Raw genomic sequence first — 24,699 nt, 5'->3', positions numbered from 1 at the left:
TCCCTAAGATGGGTCAGTAGACTCAGATGTTGTAAGCCTGACTCTTCATTGCAAAGTTCCTTATCAATCTTTTACTTAATGATTTTAGTCTTCATTGATGATTGTTGCTTAGCTCTATGATTGTATAATAGGGAATTTTCTACTTCTAACATTTCTTTTTCATTAGCTGGAATTCGTATATAAGGAAGAATTTCCCCCTCATTAATTACCTGATAACACTGGGAAAACAATTTCTATATAAAAAACAAAATAAACTTGATCCCCCGCCCTTATTTATCAACATTCAGTCATGAATTGGTGCACTAGAAACCTCTAAGTGACAATTTTATTTAGATAAATGTATGGATTTTATGTATTTCATGTGTTTCAATCCATTGCAGTCATTGTTCTTTTTGATACTCACATTGTCCCATCTTAAGCCAAATGGGAGTCCCTTCAAGTTGGCTACTACATCCTTTTAAGATGACTTCCATTGACATAAGATGAGCCTGGGACATCTTTCTTTTTTAAAGTTTTTATTTAAATTCCAGTTAGTTAACATGCAGTGTAATGTTAGTTTCAGGTGTACAATATAGTGGTTCAACACTTCCATACATCACCCAGTGCTCATCACAAGTGCACTTCTTAATCCCCATCACCCATTTAACTCAAGCCCCCATCCACCTCCCTTCTGCTAACAATCAGTTCTGGGACATCTTTCTTGATAACTTCTTAGCTTTCATGTTCTTGGTAGTCAGCCACCATTTCTCCATGGATGTTTGATTCTTTTTAATGGAAAATGGTATTTAGAGACCACAAACGGAATACTAGGGTTGTTCATTACTATTGAGTCAACATTGTTTCTAGGTCTTTTGGCTGACAGAATTTTGTTTTTAAAGAAAAAAAATTTATAAGTTCATATGGATATTTCCAAATAAAATTTAAGATAACATGATTTGGGGGCACCTGGCTGGCTCATGCAGTAGAGCATGTGACTCTTGATCTCAGGGTTATGAGTTTGAGCCCCATATTGCGTGTAGAGATTGCTTAAAAAGATAAAGATAACATGATTTTTATTTGGTTTGTTTGATTTGATATTTATGGCTATTTTTTCTTATGCTGAAAAGTTTAGTCCTGATGACATTGTCATAATTATGTATTTGTTTAATCCTAAAATACACCAATAACAGTTTCAAATAATAGCAATATTGCTAATGTTAGTAAAATTACTGACTACAATGTATTTCTCCTCATGTCTTTGCCACACAAAAACACAAAAGCATTTTGTTTTTTCCACCTAACAATGTATTTTGATGATCATAGCCTATCATTACATAGAAGTCTCTCCTTTTTATAGCTGCATGTTGCTCCATTGTATGAATGTTTATTTTTTATTTTATTTTTTTTTTTAAACGTTTATTTATTTTTGGGACAGAGAGAGACAGAACATGAACGGGGGAGGGGCAGAGAGAGAGGGAGACACAGAATCGGAAGCAGGCTCCAGGCTCTGAGCCATCAGCCCAGAGCCTGACGCGGGGCTCGAACTCACGGACCGCGAGATCGTGACCTGGCTGAAGTCGGACGCTTAACCGACTGCGCCACCCAGGCGCCCCGAATGTTTATTTTTAATGTTTCTGACAAACTTCACATTATTCCTCCTCTTACTGTCTGTTGAATACTTGTGATGATCTACATATTCTAGAAAGGTTATAATTAAACCATAATTCCTAATAATTGGGCTAAATTTAGACAGAATGCAAATGTTGGAAAAAGTGTAAATTTTCAGCTAAACATAGTAGAGTAGTTTGAATACCCAATGACTGAGAAAGGAAAAAGGACTCCAAAAACATAGGGAGGGAGAATCTAGCCTGAAATTGTATATAACTTGTGATTTTACTGCTTGTTAAAAAATGGCTACTATTTGTCTTAATACAGATTCCCTGAAAACAGCCTGAAGCAAAAGCTTACATGCTAACACTTAATAATTTTGAGGAGAAGTCATGTGCAATCCCGGGGAAATAGAAGGGAGGAGAAAGGGAATCAAAGCAGAGAAGGAGGGAAAGCAATCAGGTGCAGGGAGTGTGTTTCTGAGCTGGCCTCACCTCCTTAACAGACATTGTGGGTATCATAATGGCAGTGCACTCCGCGGGACTTCCTCATGTCTCGATTGTGTCACCTGACCCTGACAGGCTATGGCCAGGCATGGGAGTCTCTCTTGTCAGTCAGCTTCATGTGTGGGGGCTCTTTGGTCTGTGACAGGGGGAGGTAGAAGTAACAGTGGTCATGCTTTGAGACAACATAGTGGGCTTCTCAAGCCATGAAACTCACCAGGCTGCTGAGGTAGGTCCGGCCAACCTGGAGTGGTGTGAGCACTGGGTCCAATTCACAGTTCAAAATGAAGTTATCTAAATCTTCTGTCCTTACTCAGAAATATTTGATAATAAAAATTGTTTTGGACATAGATCTAGCAAACATCTTTTTTTTTTTTTAATTTTTTAATGTTTATTTATTTATTTATTTATTTTAATTTTCTTTTAACATTTTATTTATTTTTGAGACAGGGAGAGACAGAGCATGAATGGGGGAGGGTCAGAGAGAGAGGGAGACACAGAATCCGAAACAGGCTCCAGGCTCTGAGCTGTCAGCACAGAGCCCGACGCGGGGCTCGAACTCACGGACAGTGAGATCATGACCTGAGCCGAAGTCGGATGCTTAACCGACTGAGCCACCCAGGCGCCCCAATGTTTATTTATTTTTGACAGAGAGAGAGAGAGAGAGAAAGAAAGACAGCATGAGTGGGGGATGGGCAGAGAAGGAGGGAGACACAGAATGTGAAGCAGGCTCCAGGCTCTGAGCTGTCAGCACAGAGCCCGACGCGGGGCTCGAACCCACAGACCGTTAGATCATGACCTGAGCCGAAGTCGGACGCTCAACCGACTGAGTCACCCAGGTGCCCCAAACATCTTTTTTTTTTTAATGTTTATTTATTTTTGAGGGGGGGAGGGGCACGGAGAAAGAGAAGATCTAAAGCAGGCTCTGCACTGACAGCAGCAAGCCTGATGTGGGGCTCGAACCCACAAACCTTGAGATAAAGACCTGGGCCAAAATCAGACGCTTAACCAACTGAGCCACTCAGATGCCCCTAGAGCTAGAATTAAGAAGTCATTTAATATTTTTCCTTGACTTTATTTATTTATTTATTTATTTATATTTTCAATATGGAACGTTTCAGGAATTTGTGTGTCATCCTTGCACAGGGGCCGTGCTGATCTTCTCAGTATTGTTCTGATTTTAGTATATGTGCTTCCAAACTGAGCACTTCCTTGACTTTAAAGAAGACTGTAAATAATTTTTGAAAATTCTGAAGGGTATTTCACAGTTTCCCTGAGTAGCCCATCGAGTATTTAAACATAGCATTTTAAACCTTAAAAATATCAGGCTATTCTATCTAAGCAATTTGCGACTTAGGTGAATAACCCCCTACCTAATAAAAAATGCTAGCCATTCAAAAAAATCTAAAACTTATGATAATTAGAGGGTGATAAGGAAAAACTGTCTCATGCATGGTCTGGGTTTTGTATGATAAAATTCACAATCTCCTTTTAGGCAGAAATCAGCATTTCTCATAAATGGTATTATAATCAAATTATGATAAATTCTAACAGAATTAAGTATTCTGAGAAATTAACTTCTTTCACTTTCTGTTGATTGTTGGTCAAAGGTTTATTTGGTCTTTAACCAAATAAAAATTTTTGAGGTATTAGTTTAACTGGTCATTTTTTTTTTTTTTTACTAAATGTCTCTAATTTGAGTGAATCTTTAAACTGGCCTATTTTACATCTCTTCTCTTATGGAAATTTTGAAATAAAACTTCAAATTTCATAATTCATAATGAAATGTTCGTATTCAATTAAATATGTTCATAATGTTCATAAATTCTCTGAAACTTTCTTTTAACTGTTGAGGTTCAGTTATCAAATATATATAAATATTGCTGTGGTAATAGACATGACTCATTTTTCACCCCTTAATGATACTGATTGTATGTGTGTGTGTGTGTGTGTGTGCGCGCGTGTGTGTGTGTGTGTGTGTGTGTGTGTATGTATCCTACATTCTGTCTCATTCTGATTAGTACATTATAGTGGCAATAACATTAGGACTCTATGAGAGAAAAAGTTCTGTTCAAACACTACAAAGTTAACTCAAGCTATTTCCTTGACATGTCATGCTATTAATATGGTAAACATTAATTACATTTATGTGGCAGGAAGGGGTAGGGGAAGGAGTGGGAAGAAGAGAGAAAGAGAAGGAGATATTTTATACAAACTCCTCTCTCCCCACCATTGGATAATATCACTATCTGTATAGTAAAAACAACACAGGTGCTTACTAGATCATTTTTGAATCAGTGAATGGAATGACTACTGCTCTGGAGCTATTAAATATTATATACTATTGCTTGGAGGCAAAGAGACAGAGAACTATTTTCTTGTTCTATGATTCTGTGGTTTCTTTCACTACTAAAAGCTGACTAGGTTGCAAATTTATTTTAAAGTCTGAGAAGCAAAACGCTTTCAGATGAAAGGCAGGGAGAAAATACTCCTCAACATGTCCACTTTAGCACCAGGGAAGCCTAATCAATATCATTATCATTTACATGGATAAGCAATGTAAATTCATAAAAGCTATGTATACTAACAGCACTAACTTATGCCTGGAATAAGAACTTTGTGCCAAGATTGATTCTATGCAATATTAGCTGTCCTGTTTTCGGTTGTGCACGTAAGAATGCAGGCGGCCACCTTTCCGATGTAGTTTCTTGCGCTGATAAGGAAAACTGCTGAAGTCATGAGGCTGTTCCGCTCAGAGCCCTCATGTGAGTCATATGAAAGCTCCAGCATTGCTGACCTCTGGCAAAAAGGGAGCGAACGAGGACAGGAGAAGCAGAGAGGAAGAGGTTCAAGTGCGGGTTTTCTCCTTGAACCTAGAAGATTATGGGTCAAGAGCTGTGTACAAAGACTCTCCAGCCTGGATGCAGCTGCCATCGCTGTTGGGAGGGAGGCGATGCACACAGCTGTCAGAGGACTGCGCCTGTGCCGGCGGAGGCTGCGATCGAGGTATTTGTAACCCGGGAGGAGCATCTTCCTCTGTTGATAAACTAGGGAGCTCAGAGACTCCCTTTCTGGAGCAGGGTCTGATTTCTCTGCGGTGGGTCAAAAACAATCAAAAGAAAATTCTATTAAAGTCACTGAGAATTTATGGCTGTTGCTATCAAGTTTGGGGATGTTCTTGTAAAGCAAAAGGGAAAAATAATCCTATGCTTTGGGCTACACGAAATTCAGCGACTTGAAGTTGAGAAAGTAGTTGTTCTCTTGGAATATCTGAAGTACTAAGTTACACAGCTGAGCCCCAGAAAGCAAGCTGCAATATTGGTATGCTATGGATTCAAAATCACAATGATTAGCTTATGATTGTTAGCAATGACATACTAGAAAATTATTCCCCAAAAGAGATAAATTAAAAGAACATGAAAAGACTGAACCAAACAGAGAAAAATTGGAAACCATCCATCAGAGAGATTTAGGTTAACCTAAGTGTTAAAGAAATATTTTTAAGTGAAGAAACAATGTAGAGTTTTAGCAGGTGATATCATTATGGTCTTTTTTAAGGATCTGACTTTCGGGAAAGGATTTGCTTTTTGGGGTGTAGGAGGCTTAGAAAACATCTGAAGAGTAACAATCAGATAAGTGGAGAAAAAATGCTTTATGCCAGCCACTGAGTCTTGACTTTGCATACATTTTATTCCTGTACTGTCTTTTTTCTCTAGCTAACAGACCTAAAAGAAGCATCATGTTCCATGACTTCATTTCACCCCAGGGGACTTCAGGCGGTCCGTGCCCGGAAGTACAAGAGTAAAAGGCCACGGAGTAACAGTGATTCTTTTCAGAAAGAGGATCTGAGGCAGGGTTTTCAGTGGGTGAGTGAACAGCTGATGTTGAAGTAGAATGATTTAATACATGCTTGTCTAGGAGGCTGGCCTTTACTTCTAGGGCAGGTACTGAGAGGGCCCCAAGTATACTTGGGCAATGCTAATTTCTCTGGGAAAAATGTCAACCCTAAAATATGTGTTCTTTCTTTCCTTCCCACCTCTCTCCCCTCCCCATTCCCCTTAAGCAGAGGAAGAACCTCCCTTTTGGGGCAGCCTCATCTTACTTGAACTTGGAGAAACTGGGTGAAGGTTCTTATGCCACAGTTTACAAGGGGATTAGCAGGTGAGTAACTCATAGCTGGGAGAGACTCTAGAGATGAGGATCCCACCCCTCTGATTTGAAATTATAGAGCCAGGTAACACATGACAGAAGTTCAGGACCACTGTAAGACACCACAGTCAACAGGGAGAGACATGATGATTTAAATAGTCTGGCAAGGAAAACAAACTTCTCTTGCCCTAATTAAAATCAGTTCACTAAGACGTTTATCAACTTTTCTCTCTTTTATTCAATTTAAAGTAGAATTTTTCTACTGCTGACCCAAAGAACAATTACTGCTCTTCGCAAGTGCAGCTGGTAAGGTGTCTCTAAAGGGTTTTTCACGTCTCTCCCTAAAATACGAAGACAGAGTTTGCAACATTGAATTTGTTCCTTCATTCTTCCTCTTACCTTCATAGAAGAAGCTGCACTTGGTTTCTACAAAGCATGATACTTGCAAAAAATTATTAGTATTTGGGTTTGTATACTTGTAAAATATATAAAATGGTTGGAGAAAAAAAAATAATGCTAATCCAGAAGACAAGTGCCCATTTTGGCTAATGAAGTTTATTGAACATATGTGAAAGATCCATGAACTTCATTGGTTTTTAGCCAAGACGAGAAAGTCAGAAGGTCTGCTTTCTTTAATTTATGTTCCAATGGAGAAAATAATAGCTCAATAGTGGTTAAATGTTAATTTTAAAAATGTAATATAAATATTGTAAGACTAGTTATTATTTATCCTAGTAATCACATTATCAGTTTTTAATGTTAAAACAGGATTTTAGGCAAAAATCATTTTATATACATTATTTAATACAATTCCATAGACTATCTTAGGAACTAAGAATATAAAATGTTTCCTTCAAGGGAGTCAACTGAGTAATAGTTTCAAAAATACATCAGAGAGGCACCTAATTGGCTCAGTTGGTTAAACGTCCAACTCTTGATTTCAGCTCAGGTCATGATCTTGCAGTTTGTGAGATCGAGCCCTGCATTGGGCTCTGAGCTGACAGCATGGAGCCTGCTTGGGATTCTCTCTCTCCCTCTCTCTACCTCTCCCTGGCTCACTCTCTCTCTGTCTCAAAATAAATAAACTTAAAAAAATACATTAGAAATACTCGTTTAAGTGCATAGAGATATACATACAAGTACATTCATTGCAGCAAGATTTATAATAGAAAAAGTAAAAAAAATCAGAGTAAAAACCTGGTCACAAATGCCCATTCATGGAGTACTAGCTAAGTAATCACCATGCAGTGAAGTGGTGTGCAGTCATCTAAAGTATGAAGGAGATGTACCAATACAAGGAGATGTCCGATATTTTAAAAAACAAAAGCAAGTTACAGAACAATATGTATCCTATATTCTCATTTAGAAAAAAAGTACTCAGGTGTACTATGCGTGTATAAATTTATGTGTGCATCGAGGAGTCTGGAAAAATGCATAAGAGATTGTGAAATGTAGTTACTTCTAGTGGCTAAAACTGTGGTGGGCAAAGAAAGATTACTCAGACTTTTCACTTTATTCCTTACCGCAAAGACATTACATTTATAATTTTAAAATAAGTAAAAAAAATCACAGAGATGGATGCCAAATAAATTCAACACCAATTACTACTTTTTAAAACTCTGAACAAGATAGGAATAGCATGATAATTCCTCATTATGATGTAGAGTATTTCAAATCAACAATCCACATACCTTCTTTCTTAAATACTAGAGACACCTCCATTGATTTAGAGATAGGACAAGAATTCTCATTATCCTTCACTGTTAAAGATTATAGCAAATATTCTAGCCAATGCAATGACCAAAGAAAACCCCTATCATTTTTGTGGACTACAGAATTGTCTACCTAAAAAACCCAAGGCAATGGGGCGCCTGGGTGGCGCAGTCGGTTAAGCGTCCGACTTCAGCCAGGTCACGATCTCGCGGTCCGTGAGTTCGAGCCCCGCGTCGGGCTCTGGGCTGATGGCTCGGAGCCTGGAGCCTGTTTCCGATTCTGTGTCTCCCTCTCTCTCTGCCCCTCCCCCGTTCATGCTCTGTCTCTCTCTGTCCCAAAAATAAATAAACGTTGAAAAAAAAATTAAAAAAAAAAACAAAACCCAAGGCAATAATCTAAGGAACCAGTAGCAGCAGTATGACAGAATAAGGTGATCAGTTACAAAATCAAAATACACTTATCAAAAGTTGTCTTGTGTGTTAACAATAACCAGTTACTAGAAAGTTCAGTAAGGGAAGTTACTCTCACAACATCAACAACAAAAATCATTACTGTCAAAAAATGGGCGAGGGTAACTGAGGGACATAAAGACTTGAGAAAGAGTCAGACAGGCACTCATTCATTCTACTAATATTTATTAAGCACCTACTGTGTGCCACACACTCTTTTAGACAATAAAGATTCATTGGAGAACAAAGGTGACAAAATTCTCTGCTCGTATGGAGTGTACATACTAGTTACGGTAAGATAGGCAATAAACAAATTAATGAAAGACTGAGTTTATCGAAGAGTGAAAAGTGCTTTGGAAAAGAATAAAACAGTGGAGAGGGATGGGGAGCCCCAGAGTAGGGTGGTGGATGACTATTCTAAATAGAGAGATGAGAAGGGAACACTTGAACACAGACTCTGACAAAGGTGAGGCAGGAGCCATGTGTATGTATAGTGGAAGACAGCCTCATGCAGAAGGAACAGCAAGCAACTAATCCGTGAGGCAGGAGTAGGCCAGGCATTGGAGGGGAGAGTGGAAAGACACATGGACAGGGAAGAGCTGCAGTTGCAGTAGATCGGGTGTATAAGGTATTATGGATTATTCCAGAGATTATTGAAGTATAGAATGTTTGAATTAGAAAATCTAATAGTGCAAAGATGTCAGTGATTCTTTAATTTCAAGTTTTAATATATGTTATTTTTTAAAGTTTATTTATTTATTTTGAGGAACAGAGAGAGAGAGAGAGTGCACACAAGCACAAGAAGCAGGGGAGGGGCAGAGGAAGGGAGGGAGAGAAAATTCCAAGCAGGCTCCATACTGTCAGCATAGAGCCCAAGGCAGGGGCTCCCCCACGAACCTGAGCCAGCTAGAACCTGGCTTTATCTCATGACCTGAGCCAAAATCAAGAGACAGTTACTCAACCGACTGATCCACCCAAGCACCCATCAAGTTTTAATATATTCTAAATATGTTCAAAACCCACAATAATTAAAATAGTATAGTATAAGAAAAGGCAGATCAAAGAAATATGATTTTTTTAAGTCCAGAACAGTCACAAACCTAAGTATTAGTAAGATCTAATATATAATCATGGTATAAAAGTCAAATCACTATCAAATCAGTGGGGAATAGAAGACAGTCCAATAAACGAAGCTGGGATGATAGTTAGCAACTTGGAATAAGTAAATATATAATATGAATTCCTAGTAGATTAAAGAGCTAAATGAAAAAGAAGAGATAAGAGCTGGAAGAATAGGTAGAGGAATTCTGTGTAACCTTTGGGCTAGAAAGGTCTGTCTCTTCAAAACACTGAAGTCGGAACCCTTAAGTGTCCATGGTGCCCCATCTACCCATGTATGTTCTAGGGAGCCCTCGTTCTGAGAGACCTTAGGATATTTCATTGAAAGTTACTATTGCCAAATTGTTGCAGGGAACCCTAAAACAAAGTAAAAAATGTGACTCCTTATTATAGATGCTCTTAGCATCTTTAAAATGTTAATGTATACCATGACTAAGAAAGATTAAGAAAATTGAAAAAAAAACTTTTGTAATGTTTATTCATCTTTGAGAGAGAGAGTAGTGGAGGGGCAGAAAGAGAGAGAAACACAGAATCTGAAACAGGCTCCAGGCTCTGAGCTGTCAGCACAGAGCCCAATGCAGGGCTCTAACTCACAAAACATGAGATCATGACCTGATGCTTAACTGACAGAGCCACCCAAGTGCCCCAAGAAAAATTTTAAAGTGTAAAGCATTTTCTAAACATATTTGACCAAAATACTGTTTTGGGGGGTGGAGAGAATTTCACAGAAGTATGCTCTGAGTAAAAAAAACATTTTGGAAAATATTGAACTTCATAAAAATTTTAAAGTTCCAAATTTCAAAAACATGTTCAAATAGACAAAAGAAATTGGTGAAAAGTATATGCAAAATATTTCAATTAAAAAGATATGAAAAATATTTCAATATCCAATGCAAATTAGCAAATCACAAAAGAACAGAAAAGACCAATAAACTTAAGAAAATTCAGGTCCACAAGTAGTTAAAGAAATAGAAATCAAAATATGATAATCCTTTTTAGGCAAATTAAATAGGCAAAAAATAAATGAAGATAAAAGTATGACACCAAAAAACAAACCCCACATTTATGAGGGTATGTCAAAGGGACACAGGAACCAACTGAAAGAGCTCCCAAAGGACAAATCTGGAATATTTGAGCAACAAAATAAACTAATATTGGATTATAACCCAAAGTGTAAAATAAATATCTATGAGTCTACACTGATATAAATAAATGGCTCAATAAATTAATAAATGGGAGAGAAGAGACAATTTTCCTGTGCAGAAGAATTCCAAATAATTTATGTAAATAACCCACCCTCAAGGAGTTGAAGCATAAATCCCCACTCCTTAAGTGTGACCTACTCATAGTGACATTCTTCCAAAAGTACACTGTGGAAAGGGAGTTGGGGGGGAAAGAACTACAGTGAAGAAACCTGACAGATATTATCTCAGCCTGGTGATTAAGGCCAATATAAAGTCATAAATTCTGACAATAGTGTGTATCCTTAATATGATGGGATGAAAATGGCACTTTACCTTCGCAAAATTCATATCCCCCATCTTATCATCAAAAAAAAAAAAATCAGAAATACTGCAATAGAGAGGTATGCTACAAAATTTTGCACCAGTACTCCTCAAAACTGTCATGGTCATCAACAAGTCTAGGAATCTATCACAGCCAAGAGGAGCCTAAGAGAGACATGACGACTATATATAATGCGGTATGCTAACAGAGAAAGGACATTAGGTAAAAACTAAGGAAATCCTGGGGGCGCCTGTGTAGCTCAGTCGACTGAGCGTCCAACTCAGCTCAGGTGATTGTCACACGGTTTGAGAGGTCGAGCCCCGTGTTGGCTGTGCACTGACAGCCCAGAGCCTGCTTGGGATTCTCTCTCCCCCTCTCTCTGCCCTTCCCCCCACCCAAAATAAATAAATAAACTAAAAAAAAAAAAAACAACTAAAGAAATCCTGATAATCATACTGCAATATGTAAATGTATCAGACATTGTACAGATTTAACCTACAAATTCTGTACATTGATTATGTCTCAAGTTCAAAAAGACTAAGATAGATAAATTTATTGATTTCATAAATTTTTACATATCTACCATATCTACCATATCTACTTTAAAAAAGATAAAAAGAATGCATTTTGAAATCAAGTTGGAAAACCATAATAAACTTGTAAATGTTATTTTTTAAAAAGGCAATATGTAACAGCAAGTAAATTTTTAAAACTTAAAAATCATCAGGGTGCCTGGGTGACTCAATTGGTTAAGCGTCTCACTCTTGATTCCAGCTCAGGTCATGATCCAAGGGTCCTGGGATTAAGCCCTCATGGGGTTCTGCATTGAGCATGGAGCCTGCTTAAGGTTCTCTTTCTCTCCCTCTGTGCCTCTCCCTGCTCACGCTGTATCTCCTCTCTCACTCTCTCTCTGAAAAATTAAAATAAACTTAAAAATCATCTATGAGGCACCTGGGTGGCTCAGTCAATTAAGCAGCAGACTCTTGATTTCGGCTCAGGTCATGATCTCACAGTAACCATAAGCGTTAGTTAATAAACTATAAGCGTTAGTTAATAATAGTGTATCAATATTGGTTCATTAACTACAACAAATGTATCATACTAATATATTCACAGTGGAAGAAACTGGATGTGGGGTATGTGAGAACTCTCTGTGCTATCTTCTCAATTTTTCTGTAAATCTAAATCTGTTCTAAAAAATGAAAAAACAAAACAAAATAAAAACTCTGCCCAGTGCTGGCAAGAAAGTGCTGGGATGGCCATTCTCATGACCAGTGAGTGGTGTAATTACTCTGTGGCATAATTTGGGAACATGCATTAAAAACAATAAAAACTTGTGCACAGCATACTCTGACTTAGCAATTCCAACTCAACCCTAAGAAAAGAATAGGGGCTGTGTGAAAAGACTGATACAGACGTGATCATGACTGTATTTTTTTTAAATTTTTTTTATGTTTATTTATTTCTGAGAGAGAGAGAGAGAGTGAGAAGGAGAAGGGCAGAGAGAGAGGGAGACACAGAATGTGAAGCAGGCTCCAGGCTCTGAGCTGTCAGCACAGAGCCCGACGTGGGGCTCGAACCCAGGAACTGGGAGACCACGACCTGAGCTCAAGTCGGAAGCTCAACCGACCGAGCCACCCAGGCGCCCCATGACTGTATTTTTATAATAGTCAAAAGAAACATTTTAAAAGCATTTGGAACCAGCCAAACATAAACACACTGCAGTGTATTTATATGATAAAATATTATATCATTATTAAATATTTAATGAAATATCATCCTATACTGTAAAGAATGAATAAAAGAAAAATGGCAGAAAAGCAAGTTACTGATAACATGACATGAATCCCGCTGTATTGAAAATCGCGTATTTATACATGTATTAAAATCTCAGTTCTCCAGCACCTCACTTACATCCGTGAACAAAACACTGAATAAGGGGAGAGCAAGAGGAGGTTAGAGAAAGAGGTAATGGTGGGCCTGGGCAGGTCAGGTGGCACCTAGAAGGTAGTTGTAAGAATTTGGCTTTTATTCAGATTGAAATGTGACCAGGGCACCTGGGTGGCTCAGTCAGTTAAGCATCCAACTTTTGATCTTGGCTCAGGTCATGATCTCACAGTTTGTGGGTTCCAGCACCCCTCCCCCTTTCCTCATCGGGCTCTATGCTGATGGTGCAGAGCCTGCTTGGGATTCTGTCTCTCCTTCCCTCTGCCCCTCCCCTGCTTGCGTGTGCACACAGACACACACACACACACACACACACACACACTCTCTCTCTCTCTCTCTCTCTATCAAAATAAATAAATACATAAGAAAAAAATTTTAACAGATTGAAATGTGACAATAATGGTAGGTTTTGAGCAGAGAAGTGATTTATTCTGAAATTCCCTTAAAAAGGATCCCCTGGGCTGCTCTATTGAGACAGTAGGGGTACAAATGTACAAGTAGGGAAACTGTTAGGTGGCCACTACAATAATTCAGATGAAAAATAAGGATGGTCCAAATAAGTGCAGAAAAGGAAATGAAAGGAACAATATACATCAAAGTATTATGAGGATGGGTTTAGTGCCTTTCTGTGTTCTCCAAAGTTTCTATAATGAGTAAAGAGGAAAAAAAAATATTTTGGTATACATACATATGACTTTTAAAACTGCATATTTTTAGAAAATTGTGGATTCATATGCTGGAATATATTTGGAAGGAAAAGCTACTTTCATTAAACTATCCTTAGTATAAACTGCTGCTATGAACCATCTCAATAAATGTGTGTCCTCCCCATCCCTCTCCCCACCCCCAACTCTTCCAGGATAAATGGACAACTAGTGGCTCTCAAAGTCATTAGCATGAATGAAGAGGAAGGAGTCCCATTTACAGCTATTCGGGAAGGTAAGATCCAAGAGATCTATCTTACAGGTCCTTGATTTGGTAAGAAAAAAAAAATCCATTGAATCTATCCATTCAGCATCTAGCTTTTGATATTTCTAGAAGTAATATTATAATCACAACTGGAGAATAGTATGGAAGTTCCTCAAAAAATTAAAAATAGAACTATCCTATGACCCAGCAATTACACTACTAGGTACTTATCCAAAGGATACAAAAATGTTGATTTGAAGGGGCACATGCACCCCAAAGTTTATAGCAGTGCCATCCACAATAACCAAATTATGGAAAGAGTCTAAATGTCCATCAACGGATGAGTGGATAAAGAGGATGTGGTAGGTATTTGTGTAGATATATACATACACAATGGAATGTGTGTAGATATAGATATAGATATAGATATAGATATAGATATATATCTACACACAATGGAATATTACTCAACATTCAAAAAGAATGCAATCTTGCCATTTGCAACAACATGGTTGGAGCTAGAGTGTATTATGCTAGGTGAAGTAAGTCAGTCAGAGAAAGATAAATATGATTTCACTCAAATGTGAAATTTAAGAAACACAACAGATGAGCATAGGGGAAGAGAAGGAAAAATGTTAAAAAGAGAGGGAGGCAAACCATGAGAGACTCTTAAATACAGAAAAAAAAACTGAGGATTGTTGGAGGGGCACTGGGGGGGGGATGGGCTAAGTGGGTGATGGGCATTAAGGAGGGCACTTGTTGGGATGAGCACTTATATAAGTGATGAATCACTGGATTCTACTCCTGAAACCAGTACTACGCTGTATGTTAACTAGCTTGAATTTAAATTAAAAAATAATAATAATTGCAACCGTATTGTTCATTATAGTTTTTGGAGCATATTTATACTATCATTTTATGATTTATTCTTTTTTTAATGTTTTTATTTATTTTTGAGACAGAGAGAGACAGAGCATGAGCAGGGGAGGGGCAGAGAGAGAGGGAGACACAGACTCCGAAGCAGGCTTCAGGCTCTGAGCTGTCAGCACTGATCCTGACGTGGGGCTCAAAGCCATAAAGCACGAGATCATGACATGAGCTCAGGTTGGACTCTTAACTGATCGAGCTACCCAGGCGCCCCTACATGAGCCATTTGAAATCTAATGATGATAGGATTGCTATCAATTTCAGAAAAAAAAAAAAGACGACGATGAAGAAGAAGAAGAAGAAGAAGAAGAAGAAAAAGAAATGTCTTTTCTCTTTTACTTTCTCCCGTTAACTATTTTCCCTTCTTTATGAAACACATACTTATATGCCCACCATATTGCTGGGCATTATGAAGGATGAGAAGAAAAAGCCCTGATTTTTGCTCTCTGTCATTTTCAGTCTTAACAGAGCAGATGAATCAGGTTACAAGTGTTATAATGGAGGTTAAAAAGAGACATAAACTAATATGAGAACCAGTTAGTCTCAGTGTGGCTAATGGAGTCAGTAGATTTTGAACTGAGCTTGGAAGGATGGGTTATGCAAACAGGCATGGAAAAAGCAATTTACAAAATGAGTTTATAACTGAATTTGATGCCATTTTCAAAAGTCTTTTAGAGCCCCTGGGAAATATGTCGTTTTGAATTTGAGTATAGGGGCCAAATGGCCGTCAGGTTAGCCGGGAATTCATCCTGGTAGGATCAGGTGCATTCTAGAGGAAAGTGTGGTTTTAAGTGTTTAATATAATGGAAGCTGCATTTACTAATGTACTTATTAGTGGTCCCCATGAAAGTATGATCAGATTTAGAAGGAGTTGTGTGGATAGGTTGAATAGTATTTCTGAACATAATAGAAATCCCCAGGTCACCAATATAATGGGAGAGCCTCTGGCCCAGCTTCACCGCATTTTCATGGTGTTGTCTTTGTGCGTTTGAGCTTGCCTATTACTTCAGGACTGCCTTGCTCAGATTTTGCCCACAGCCAAGTTTTTCAGGTTGACATTTGACTTAACAATGAAAAATTTTGCCAGTTTTGCTAACAGATGGTTCTCAGCATGGTTCAGAAAAGCTGGATCTGTATTGTTCTGTATGGTAGATGTTTCTTTTATTGCATATTTACTAAGAAATTGCCTCTCCTTCACAGGTGTTTGCAATTACATTTAGTATTCAGCTGTGGACTTTCTTGGTTTGTTTTATGGACTTACCTTACTGAACGCTTTGCTTGTATAATATTAAAAACCACAAGAGGATTTTTGACACATTGGAGGTTGTTAGGCATCCATTTTCCAACAATGAATGTTTCTTTTTCCATCATTGAGAAAGCTAGAAGCCCTTGTTAAAGAAGCCCTCTCCCCTCAAGAAGGGATGAGGCCTCATTTGAAAACTTTGGCACTGTCCCATTTTTCCTGTAAGAACTTTAAGGATGTGAGACCAGGGAGACAGGAGGTTAAATGAGAAGGGATGGAAGGCAAAATAAGAACAGCTGGAGTTCATTAGTTAAAACCCTGGGTCACTAGCTAAAAAGGCAACCGAAAGCCACATGCAGAAAAACTGAACAAGTAATGCAGATTTTTTTTTTCAAAGCCTTGAAGCACGAATTACTTTTCCTGAACAGTTTGGCTGCTCTGATGGGATATCAGCCAAAGATTTACTGAATAGAATTTTACTACATGCACGGTCTCTTCATATATAAGTAGAATACATGTGGTGGTTCATTAGTCTGGTCATTTGGAATACTATTTGATCTTAACATGTAATATTATGAAATCAGCAAAAGTATGAACAACACGAAGGAAAACATATCTTAATACACATGCCAGATACTTTTCATATGTTACCTCTTCCAATCTTTTTAACAATCTCCGGAGATAGATATTACTATTATTCTAACATATAGCCATGCTTCAAACCAAATCTCTCTGATTCAAAAATCCGTACACTCTCTATGAATATTCTACAAATATTTATTGACTACTTACTATGGCCAGGCACTCTGTTGGCTTCTAGACACATAGTAGTGCACAAAATAGACATGTTCCCTACCCTCATTCCTTTGCTAATTAAAAAGATCAGCTGCCTTTATAACAACTTGAAAAAATCTTCCATAATTGGCTCTGGAATTATATTTTAAATGTTTATTTTTACAACTAGGAGAAGATACTTTCATTTGAATAGGTGAATATTTTAAGCTTTTATATAAGAACACATTCCCTAATTTTATGAAACTGTGTATCAATGTCTTAATAATGTGCATTATTTTAAGTATATTTCAAAAAAATGGAAACTTTCGGTTCAAACGCAGGACTTTCACTCTCTTAGCAGCATTTGTTTAGGAAGCAGTCATATAACTAATCTTTTTTGAAGACTAGATGTATGACATAATCTTTTCTCCTCCTTTCCCCCATTACCTTTTTTTTAAAAAAACACTTACATCAACTCTAGTAGGTAAAGCATGTTATTTTTGTTGTTCAGATGAAGGAGTCTGAAGTAACTTGTCCGAGCCTCAGAACTAGTAATCAGAATTGTTAGATATTAGAATCTATTCTATTCTAATGCTACTTTATTATGATAAATTTAGAAATCTGTAACTCAAGCACTTCTCCTTTAGCAAAAGTAAAAATAAAAATAGAAATCAGTTTTTATGATACATTTTGTATAAACCTTAAGCAAAATGCAGAAGAAATATTTTAAAGAAAATAATATTATAAATTTGTCAATTCTGATTCTATCATGTACTCTACAGCATCAGCAATTGCAATGTTTAAGTTAGAAACAGTTTTAGCTGAGAATCTTTCAATATCATTCTCAACGCTTATTTATTTTTGGGACAGAGAGAGACAGAGCATGAACGGGGGAGGGGCAGAGAGAGAGGGAGACACAGAATCAGAAACAGGCTCCAGGCTCCGAGCCATCAGCCCAGAGCCTGACGCGGGGCTCGAACTCACGGACCGCGAGATCGTGACCTGGCTGAAGTCGGACGCTTAACCGACTGCGCCACCCAGGCGCCCCTCAATATCATTCTCTAACAGAAAACATTACAGGGGCACCTGGGTGGCTCAGTTAGTTGAGCATCCAACTTCGGCTCAGGTCATGATCTCACAGTTCGTGGGTTCGAGCTCACACGTCGGGCTCTGTGCTGACAGCTCAGAGCTTGGAGCCTGCTTGGGATTCTGTGTCGCCCTCTCTCTGCCCCTCCCCCACCCATGCTCTGTGTCTCTCTTTCTTAAAAATAAACAAACATTTAAAAAAATTTTTGTGAAGAAAACATAAAGTAATTATTCCCAGTCCATATATAAGAAAGCTGAACCAAAAATAGACTAAGGAACCTCCCCAAGGTCATGCAGTGTGGTAGAGGATACCAGTAAGAACTCCTCAGTTGCCTGTTACTACAAATAGATTGTGGGAGGCCTGGTTGACAAGAAGTCCTCCATTGAATGCAATCAAATCATAGCACAGACATAGCACATTTACATATGTATAGTTATATTTTTACAAAACATTGTCAGGATGATGATATGTGATTGGATTACAATTCCAAAGAAATTAGATAAGTATTTATCTAACATTTGTCTTAACATTTATTTAAATTTATCTAGATTTCTTTTCTTGAATAACTCAACTCATTGACTGGATTTGTGACACCCAGGCCAGAAAAAATGTAACATCAGGAACCACAAACTCTTTTTCATTCAATACTCAGTGGAGGCTGAGGATGGAAACTGGCTCCATTATTGACTCCTACATAAACTCAATTACAACAGTTTGGTCTTCATTAATTTGCAAGCACGTATTGAGCGCCACATGCCAGGCCTATGCTAGGTGCAGGAGATAGAAAAACAGGGACAGGGACAATCCATGCCTTCAAAAGCTCACAGCCAGCTATTCACTACATATATATGTGCCCTAGGACTTTGAGGGCCAGCCTTGTTTTTCCTTGTCATCGTCGTCTTTTACACAAACTAAAACAGAACACAGCAGAGTAAAATCAAAACATCATGACCCATTGCACTTGGAAAGCATCAATTTTCCTACACCTTCACTAAGCCACAACCCCCAATAAAATTAACAAAACCAAGAAAATAAATATTTTCATATCATTGCAAGATGAAAACATTTTTTTTAAATTATTAAATATCTTACATATATGAGAATCAAATTAAATGCCATTTAATGTTCAACCAGTTGGTCATCTACTTTTGGACATTTAAAATAAAGAAAGAAATACTTTGCATTTTGTAAATGAGCTGAATAATGTTCAGTTATGGCTCATTTGTTCCTGATCTTTGGGATTCTGTTGTTTTCTTCAGGTTTTCTCTTTGGCTTTCTGAGTGTTCTCATACCAAGTTAATATATGCAGAATTCTTACAACAATGCCTGGCATGTAGTAAATGCTCAGTGAGGTATCATCATCATCATCATCATCATCACCATGGAAGTATTTTGAAAGGACTCAAAGAAATTCCATTGTGATTCCACTTTTCTGGAGCTTTAAAGCCTCCCCAATTTATCTGTGTGTCTTTTCTTTGAAGAAACACAGAGATAGGTATACTTAGAATGTGTGAATTATAAAAACAATAATTTTAACAGGAACCAGGATGCTCTGATTTAAGGATCTTTCCCCTTCTCAGGTGGCTTTTGTATCCCTCAGCTTGTGAGTCTGCACAACACACCATATCCTGCTCTGAAGTTTATGAGGCAGGCTTGGAGTTAGAAGAAAGACCTTTTCTTCTTGGGTTTGAGACCCACACATCTGAAGCTGTAAGCATTTTAGATCCGTTTGGTAGATGGGCCAAACAATACCATGAGATAAATTCTTTAAACATCATCTACTGTGTCACGTAAATTGCCTATTATTACTCACCAAAAGCCACAGTTTCCAAAGAAGTATTTCAGTAGTTCGGGGGTGTTAAAAAAGCTGTAGTAGACATGGCAATAACACTCAAACATTTATAATCTAATGAGGAAGACAACGAAGAGAAACAAGGAATGAAAGCATTTCACAGAAACACCCTATGCCAACCAATTATAGATATAGAAATGACATTAGGTAATTAGTGACACTAATTCAATAGTAAATATTTATTTGATGTTTGTAATAGACCAAAGATTGTTCTAGACACTAGAGATATAGCAATAAGCATAAAAGACAGAAGACCTTACTTTCAATGGGGACATTCTTACAGGGTGAATAGAAAATAAAAATACATTCTTAAGGGTGAATAGAAAATAAAAATAGAGGGGCACCTGGGTGACTCAGTCCACTGAGCATCCCACTCTTGATTCTAGCTAAGGTCATGATACCAGGATCATGGGATGGAGCCCCGAGTTGGGCTTCTTGCTAAGCATGGAGCCTGCTTGGGCTTCTCTCTCTCTCTCTCTCTCTCTCTCTCTCTCTCTCTGCCCCTCTCCCCCACAGAAAGAAAGAAAGAAAGAAAAAAAGAAAGAAAGAAAGAAAGAAAATAGTAGTATGTTTGGTGTAATAAGCAGTAGGTGCTCTGGAGAAGAAAAAAGCAGGGCAAAGGGACAGAGGATCACTAGGGTAGGTCTGGGGTGGGGAGGCTGCTATTTCATTGAGAAGGGTCATGGAAGCTCAGACTTCTTGTGTATGGTTTGAGTGGAGACCTGAAGGAAGTAAGGGAAGAAATGCACAGACAATGGGATAAGAGGATTATAGGCAGAGACAAGGAAAATTGTAAGACCCAGGGAGGAAATGTGTTTGGAAGTGTCCAAGGAACAGTTAGGAGGCGAATGTGTTAGAGCCAAGTGAGCAAGAAAAGGAATATGAGGGCAAGGAGGTAATGGCTGGACAGGCCATTGTAAGTCTTTTGTATCTTATTCTGAGTGAGATGAGAGACCACTGGAGCAGAGACATGCCTTGACTTCAATCTTAGAAGGATCACAGTAGCTGGCTGTTCTGTGCATGAAAGACTACAGGAAGGGAGAGAGGATGCAGCGAGAGACTAGCTAGAAGGTGTTTGCGCTAATTCAGCCAAGATATGATGATAACTTGGCCTGGGATGACAGCAGAGGCGATGGCAAGAAGGGAGGGATTCTGGACATGTTATGAAGGTATAACCAACAGATTTGCTGAATTGGATCAGGGTATGAGAAAAAGAGTTGAGAGGAGTTTAAAAGTATTTCTGCAAAGAAATTGTGAATTGAAGATAAGACTAATAATATAAATATAAGTGAACAACAGAGAAGTGGTCAAACTGACACTTTTCCTACTCTTATAAAGCAGAAATTATCAAGAAAACTATATAAAATAAAGATTTTATAACCACACTATTGTTAGCAGTGAGCCTCATCCTAAGTAGATACTGTTCCTTGATAGTATGAAGCCATCATGATTAAGAAAACACACCACCATGATTTTATTTTTTCTATTAAAAAAAATTTTTTTAATGTTTATTTACTTTTTGAGAGAGAGAGAGAGACAGAGTGTGAGTGGGGGAGGGGCAGAGAGAGAGAGGGAGACAGAATCCGAAGCGGGTTCCAGGCTCTGAGCTGTCAGCACAGAGCCTCACTTGAGACTCGAACCCACAAGCTGTGAGATCATGACCTGAGCCGAAGTCAGACGCTTAACTGACTGAGCCACCCAGGCACCCCATCACCACCATGATTTTAAAAATAAGCATCACAAGTTTTAGCAAGATCAAATTTAAGTAAAAATAAAATTGTATTAAAAATAAAATTAAAATATCTTAACAATTTCAGTTTTACCCATTTCCCTTAAAATCTAGTTTTGGTACATGCTTTGTAATGCATGTGTGTGTATATATGTGTGTGCAGGAAGAGAAAATTAACATAATTCATAAATAAAAATTACACAAAATACAGCATTCTCAATTGATGGTAAGAAGTCACTGTTATAAATATGGAAGGTGCCGAAAACTCTAGCAGAAATATAACATAAACAAAAGTTAAAGATACTAATCTTGGAGTGGGAGTTTAGTGGAATTCAAGGTAAAAGGGAGGGCAGAAGAAACTGATGGCTGGGATATTAATTCTAATTTGCAACCATGTGATGGTTTATATTTTCCAAGGGTTCCACACGTAACATCTGATTCCATCCTCATGTCAACCCTGTGAAGTCAAGTCAGAAAAGGCATTATCTTTTTTTCATAAAGAGTGTGATACTCTCCTGAGCTCACTCAGATAGAAAGTGATGAGGCCAGGATTCACATTAAGGCCTCTGGCTCCACAGTCAGTTCCCTGTTAAGACATTCAATAAATATATCTGACAAATTAAGTGCTTACTCTTGGCTGAGTGTTGTACTAGGTGGTGCAGCTGCATCCAAAAGAGAGGAAAAGTCACTCCCTCCATTCCCATGTAGCCTTCAGGCTGGGTGGGGGTAGGGACATCAAACAAATGCCTGTGAAACTGTTTACTATATTTACAAAGCAATGTGTTTGTAAAAATGAAATAATAAATTTAGCTCATAAAGACTCGGGGGGCAAAAAGTAAAGTTAGAGTATTAGTCATTAGAGCAAAGTAAGATTAGCAGGTATAATAGGGCTCCTTTGGTGATTAAAGGTTCCCAGCTCAAACTGATGTTAAGAAGGAAAGTCACCAGCTAATAGTTCTGATAACTATGCGCTAGCAGGGCGTAGATGACGTCACCAGGAATCCATGCCTCTCCATCCCCAACACTGTTTTTCTCTGCCTTAGTTTTAGTCCCAGACATGCTCTCACCAGGTGTTGATAATCTGGCCAGAGCAGCTCCTGGTGAAATCCTACAAGCTCAGCCTTCTTCTCACAGTGGAAAAGAAAGCACTTCTTTCTGGATGGCACCAGCAAAGTAGGGTTTTGTGCCTGTCTCTGAAGCAATCACTGTGGCTAGAGGGTACTGTCCTCTGATTGGTCAGGCCTGGGGGACACGCCCAGTCGTGGGTAGCCATGGGGTCAGCCCCACCGGAAAAGCATGGACTGAGTGGGCAGAGGGATTTTTCCCCAGAGGAAAGTGGAGGTATTCCCACTAGAAAGAAAAATGGCTATCAGAAGGGCAAAATAGCAGAGGATCATTACAACAGGAAAGATTCCTGAGAGGAGTAATTTGTTCCAAAATTTGAAGGTAGTGTTTGGGTTTGGTTTTAATCTTATGGAATTCTGGGGAAGAGTTGGTGAAGGAGATTCATGACATACAAGCATACCCTGCAGAACATTGATTTGAATTTTTATACTTCACTTTTCCTTTCCTGTAAGTCTTAAGGACACTATTTATTCATGCAGGGATGTCCTGAACTGAGACTCATCATCTCCCTATCATGCCTTTTCTGGTCTCCACCCTTGTGAAGCTCGGGGGGTTCATATCCCTGAAGCTCCCAAAGAGAGCTTTTCAGACTCCTTCCCAGCCACTCACTGGCCTTTTGTGCTGACTTCTCCCTTTTAAGATTGCCTTTAGTGGGGCGCCTGGGTGGCTCAGTCGGTTAAGCAGCCGACTTCGGCTCAGGATATGATCTCGCGGTCCGTGCCCCGCGTCGGGCTCTGTGCTGACAGCTCAGAGCCTGGAGCCTGTTTCAGATTCTGTGTCTCCCTCTCTCCGACCCTCCCCCGTTCATGCTTTGTCTCTCTCTGTCTCAAAAATAAATAAAAATTAAAAAAAAAAAAGTGATTGCCTTTAGTGACCTAATAATAATTTGTTATTAAAGATGCAAGAGACAGTCCTCAAACTTCACCCACTCCCAGTCCCCTGGGCTCCCCAAGATTGGCTCTGTCCTCTTTTCAAGTTTGCATTTTCTCCTTTCCACAGAGGTTGGCAATTCTGCCTTTAAGAAATCCTCTCCACTCTATTATGTTCATCCCATACCCTTATCCCTGCCTTCCACTAATCACATCCACGGGCCCTGCTGACCCTCTGTGACACTTTGAATTTTGGAGAATGGTCACATGTTGCAAAGTCCTACTCTAGAAGGCAGAATACTCCATTTCCTGCTCCTCCAATGGCCTTTATCTCTCCAGGCCTCCTCTCCTGTAACTCTGAAGCAGAGATAAGATTCCCAGAGGGAAGCATTTGCAAAGTGCTCTGAGTGCTTTGATGAAATTGATTAGATAAATGGAAACATAGTTTTTTGCAACTGCTCTAGCCTGTAAGAAAAATAAGTTATGTAAATGCAGTGGCTTGCCATTTGACAAATGATGAAGGTCCTTTGTAATTTTTAATATTATTTCATGAGAATTTTTTCCCAGCAATAAAAAAATCAGAATGATTGATTTGAAATGTTTAAAAAATAAATACTGCTTGATATCTTTAAAGCAGTACTTTCATTATCAATGATTGAATTAATATTTTGTTTAATTTTTTCTAGCTTCTCTCCTGAAGGGTTTGAAACATGCCAATATTGTGCTCCTGCACGACATAATCCATACCAAAGAGACACTGACATTTGTTTTTGAATACATGGTGAGTTGCCCCAGCATTTTATAAAGCATGAGGGAAAAGCCTGGTGCTTGTACAATGAATCTGTTAATATTTTATGGCATGATAAAACTTTCATTACAATGTGGAAAGTGTCATGGAAATTTTCATTATTATGATTGCCAGAGCTTATTGTTCTTACACTCCTTCTTTAGTCCTGCTTCTTTACCCACTGTATTTATTGTCTTTCCCCCCCCCTTACCAACAATAATAAATAAGCACTTTGAGCTTGCCTCCTCAATAAAACTTTTGTACTTATTTTTTATCTATTTTTAATTACCATCTGAGCAGAATCCAACATTTTTTCATTGACAATAAAGACATGAATCACAAGGTCTTTAAAAATTGTATACAAGTTTACTAAAAATAACTCATTTTCATATTTTTGAAAGGAAAAACATTCAGATATTAGCAG

At 38.3% G+C, this 24,699-nt stretch overlaps 1 protein-coding gene and 1 non-coding gene across 3 annotated transcripts in view; one reads left to right on the top strand and one right to left on the bottom strand.

Moving 5' to 3' along the window:
• Nucleotides 1-3,191: 3,191 nt before the first annotated feature.
• LOC125174166 (U6 spliceosomal RNA) lies at nucleotides 3,192-3,298 on the bottom strand. The gene has a single exon (XR_007155296.1). It is a non-coding gene; the product is annotated as a U6 spliceosomal RNA (small nuclear RNA).
• A 1,452-nt stretch (nucleotides 3,299-4,750) lies between these two features.
• Nucleotides 4,751-24,699, top strand: part of CDK15 (cyclin dependent kinase 15) — an 81,478-nt gene continuing 61,529 nt past the window's right edge. Inside the window, exons 1-5 of one of the 2 annotated variants that reach the window (XM_047870610.1) lie at nucleotides 4,751-5,096; nucleotides 5,807-5,956; nucleotides 6,157-6,251; nucleotides 13,833-13,912; nucleotides 24,175-24,269. In XM_047870610.1, coding sequence (XP_047726566.1) covers nucleotides 4,974-5,096; nucleotides 5,807-5,956; nucleotides 6,157-6,251; nucleotides 13,833-13,912; nucleotides 24,175-24,269 — 543 coding nt within the window. In that variant the 5' untranslated portion in view covers nucleotides 4,751-4,973. The remainder of the gene's footprint in view (nucleotides 5,097-5,806; nucleotides 5,957-6,156; nucleotides 6,252-13,832; nucleotides 13,913-24,174; nucleotides 24,270-24,699) is intronic. The other variant, XM_047870609.1, reaches the window with a different exon arrangement.

The sequence above is a fragment of the Prionailurus viverrinus genome, chromosome C1, assembly GCF_022837055.1.
Source record: "Prionailurus viverrinus isolate Anna chromosome C1, UM_Priviv_1.0, whole genome shotgun sequence".
NCBI classification, from domain to species: domain Eukaryota; kingdom Metazoa; phylum Chordata; class Mammalia; order Carnivora; family Felidae; genus Prionailurus; species Prionailurus viverrinus.
This window is presented reverse-complemented; position numbering and strand designations above follow the sequence as displayed.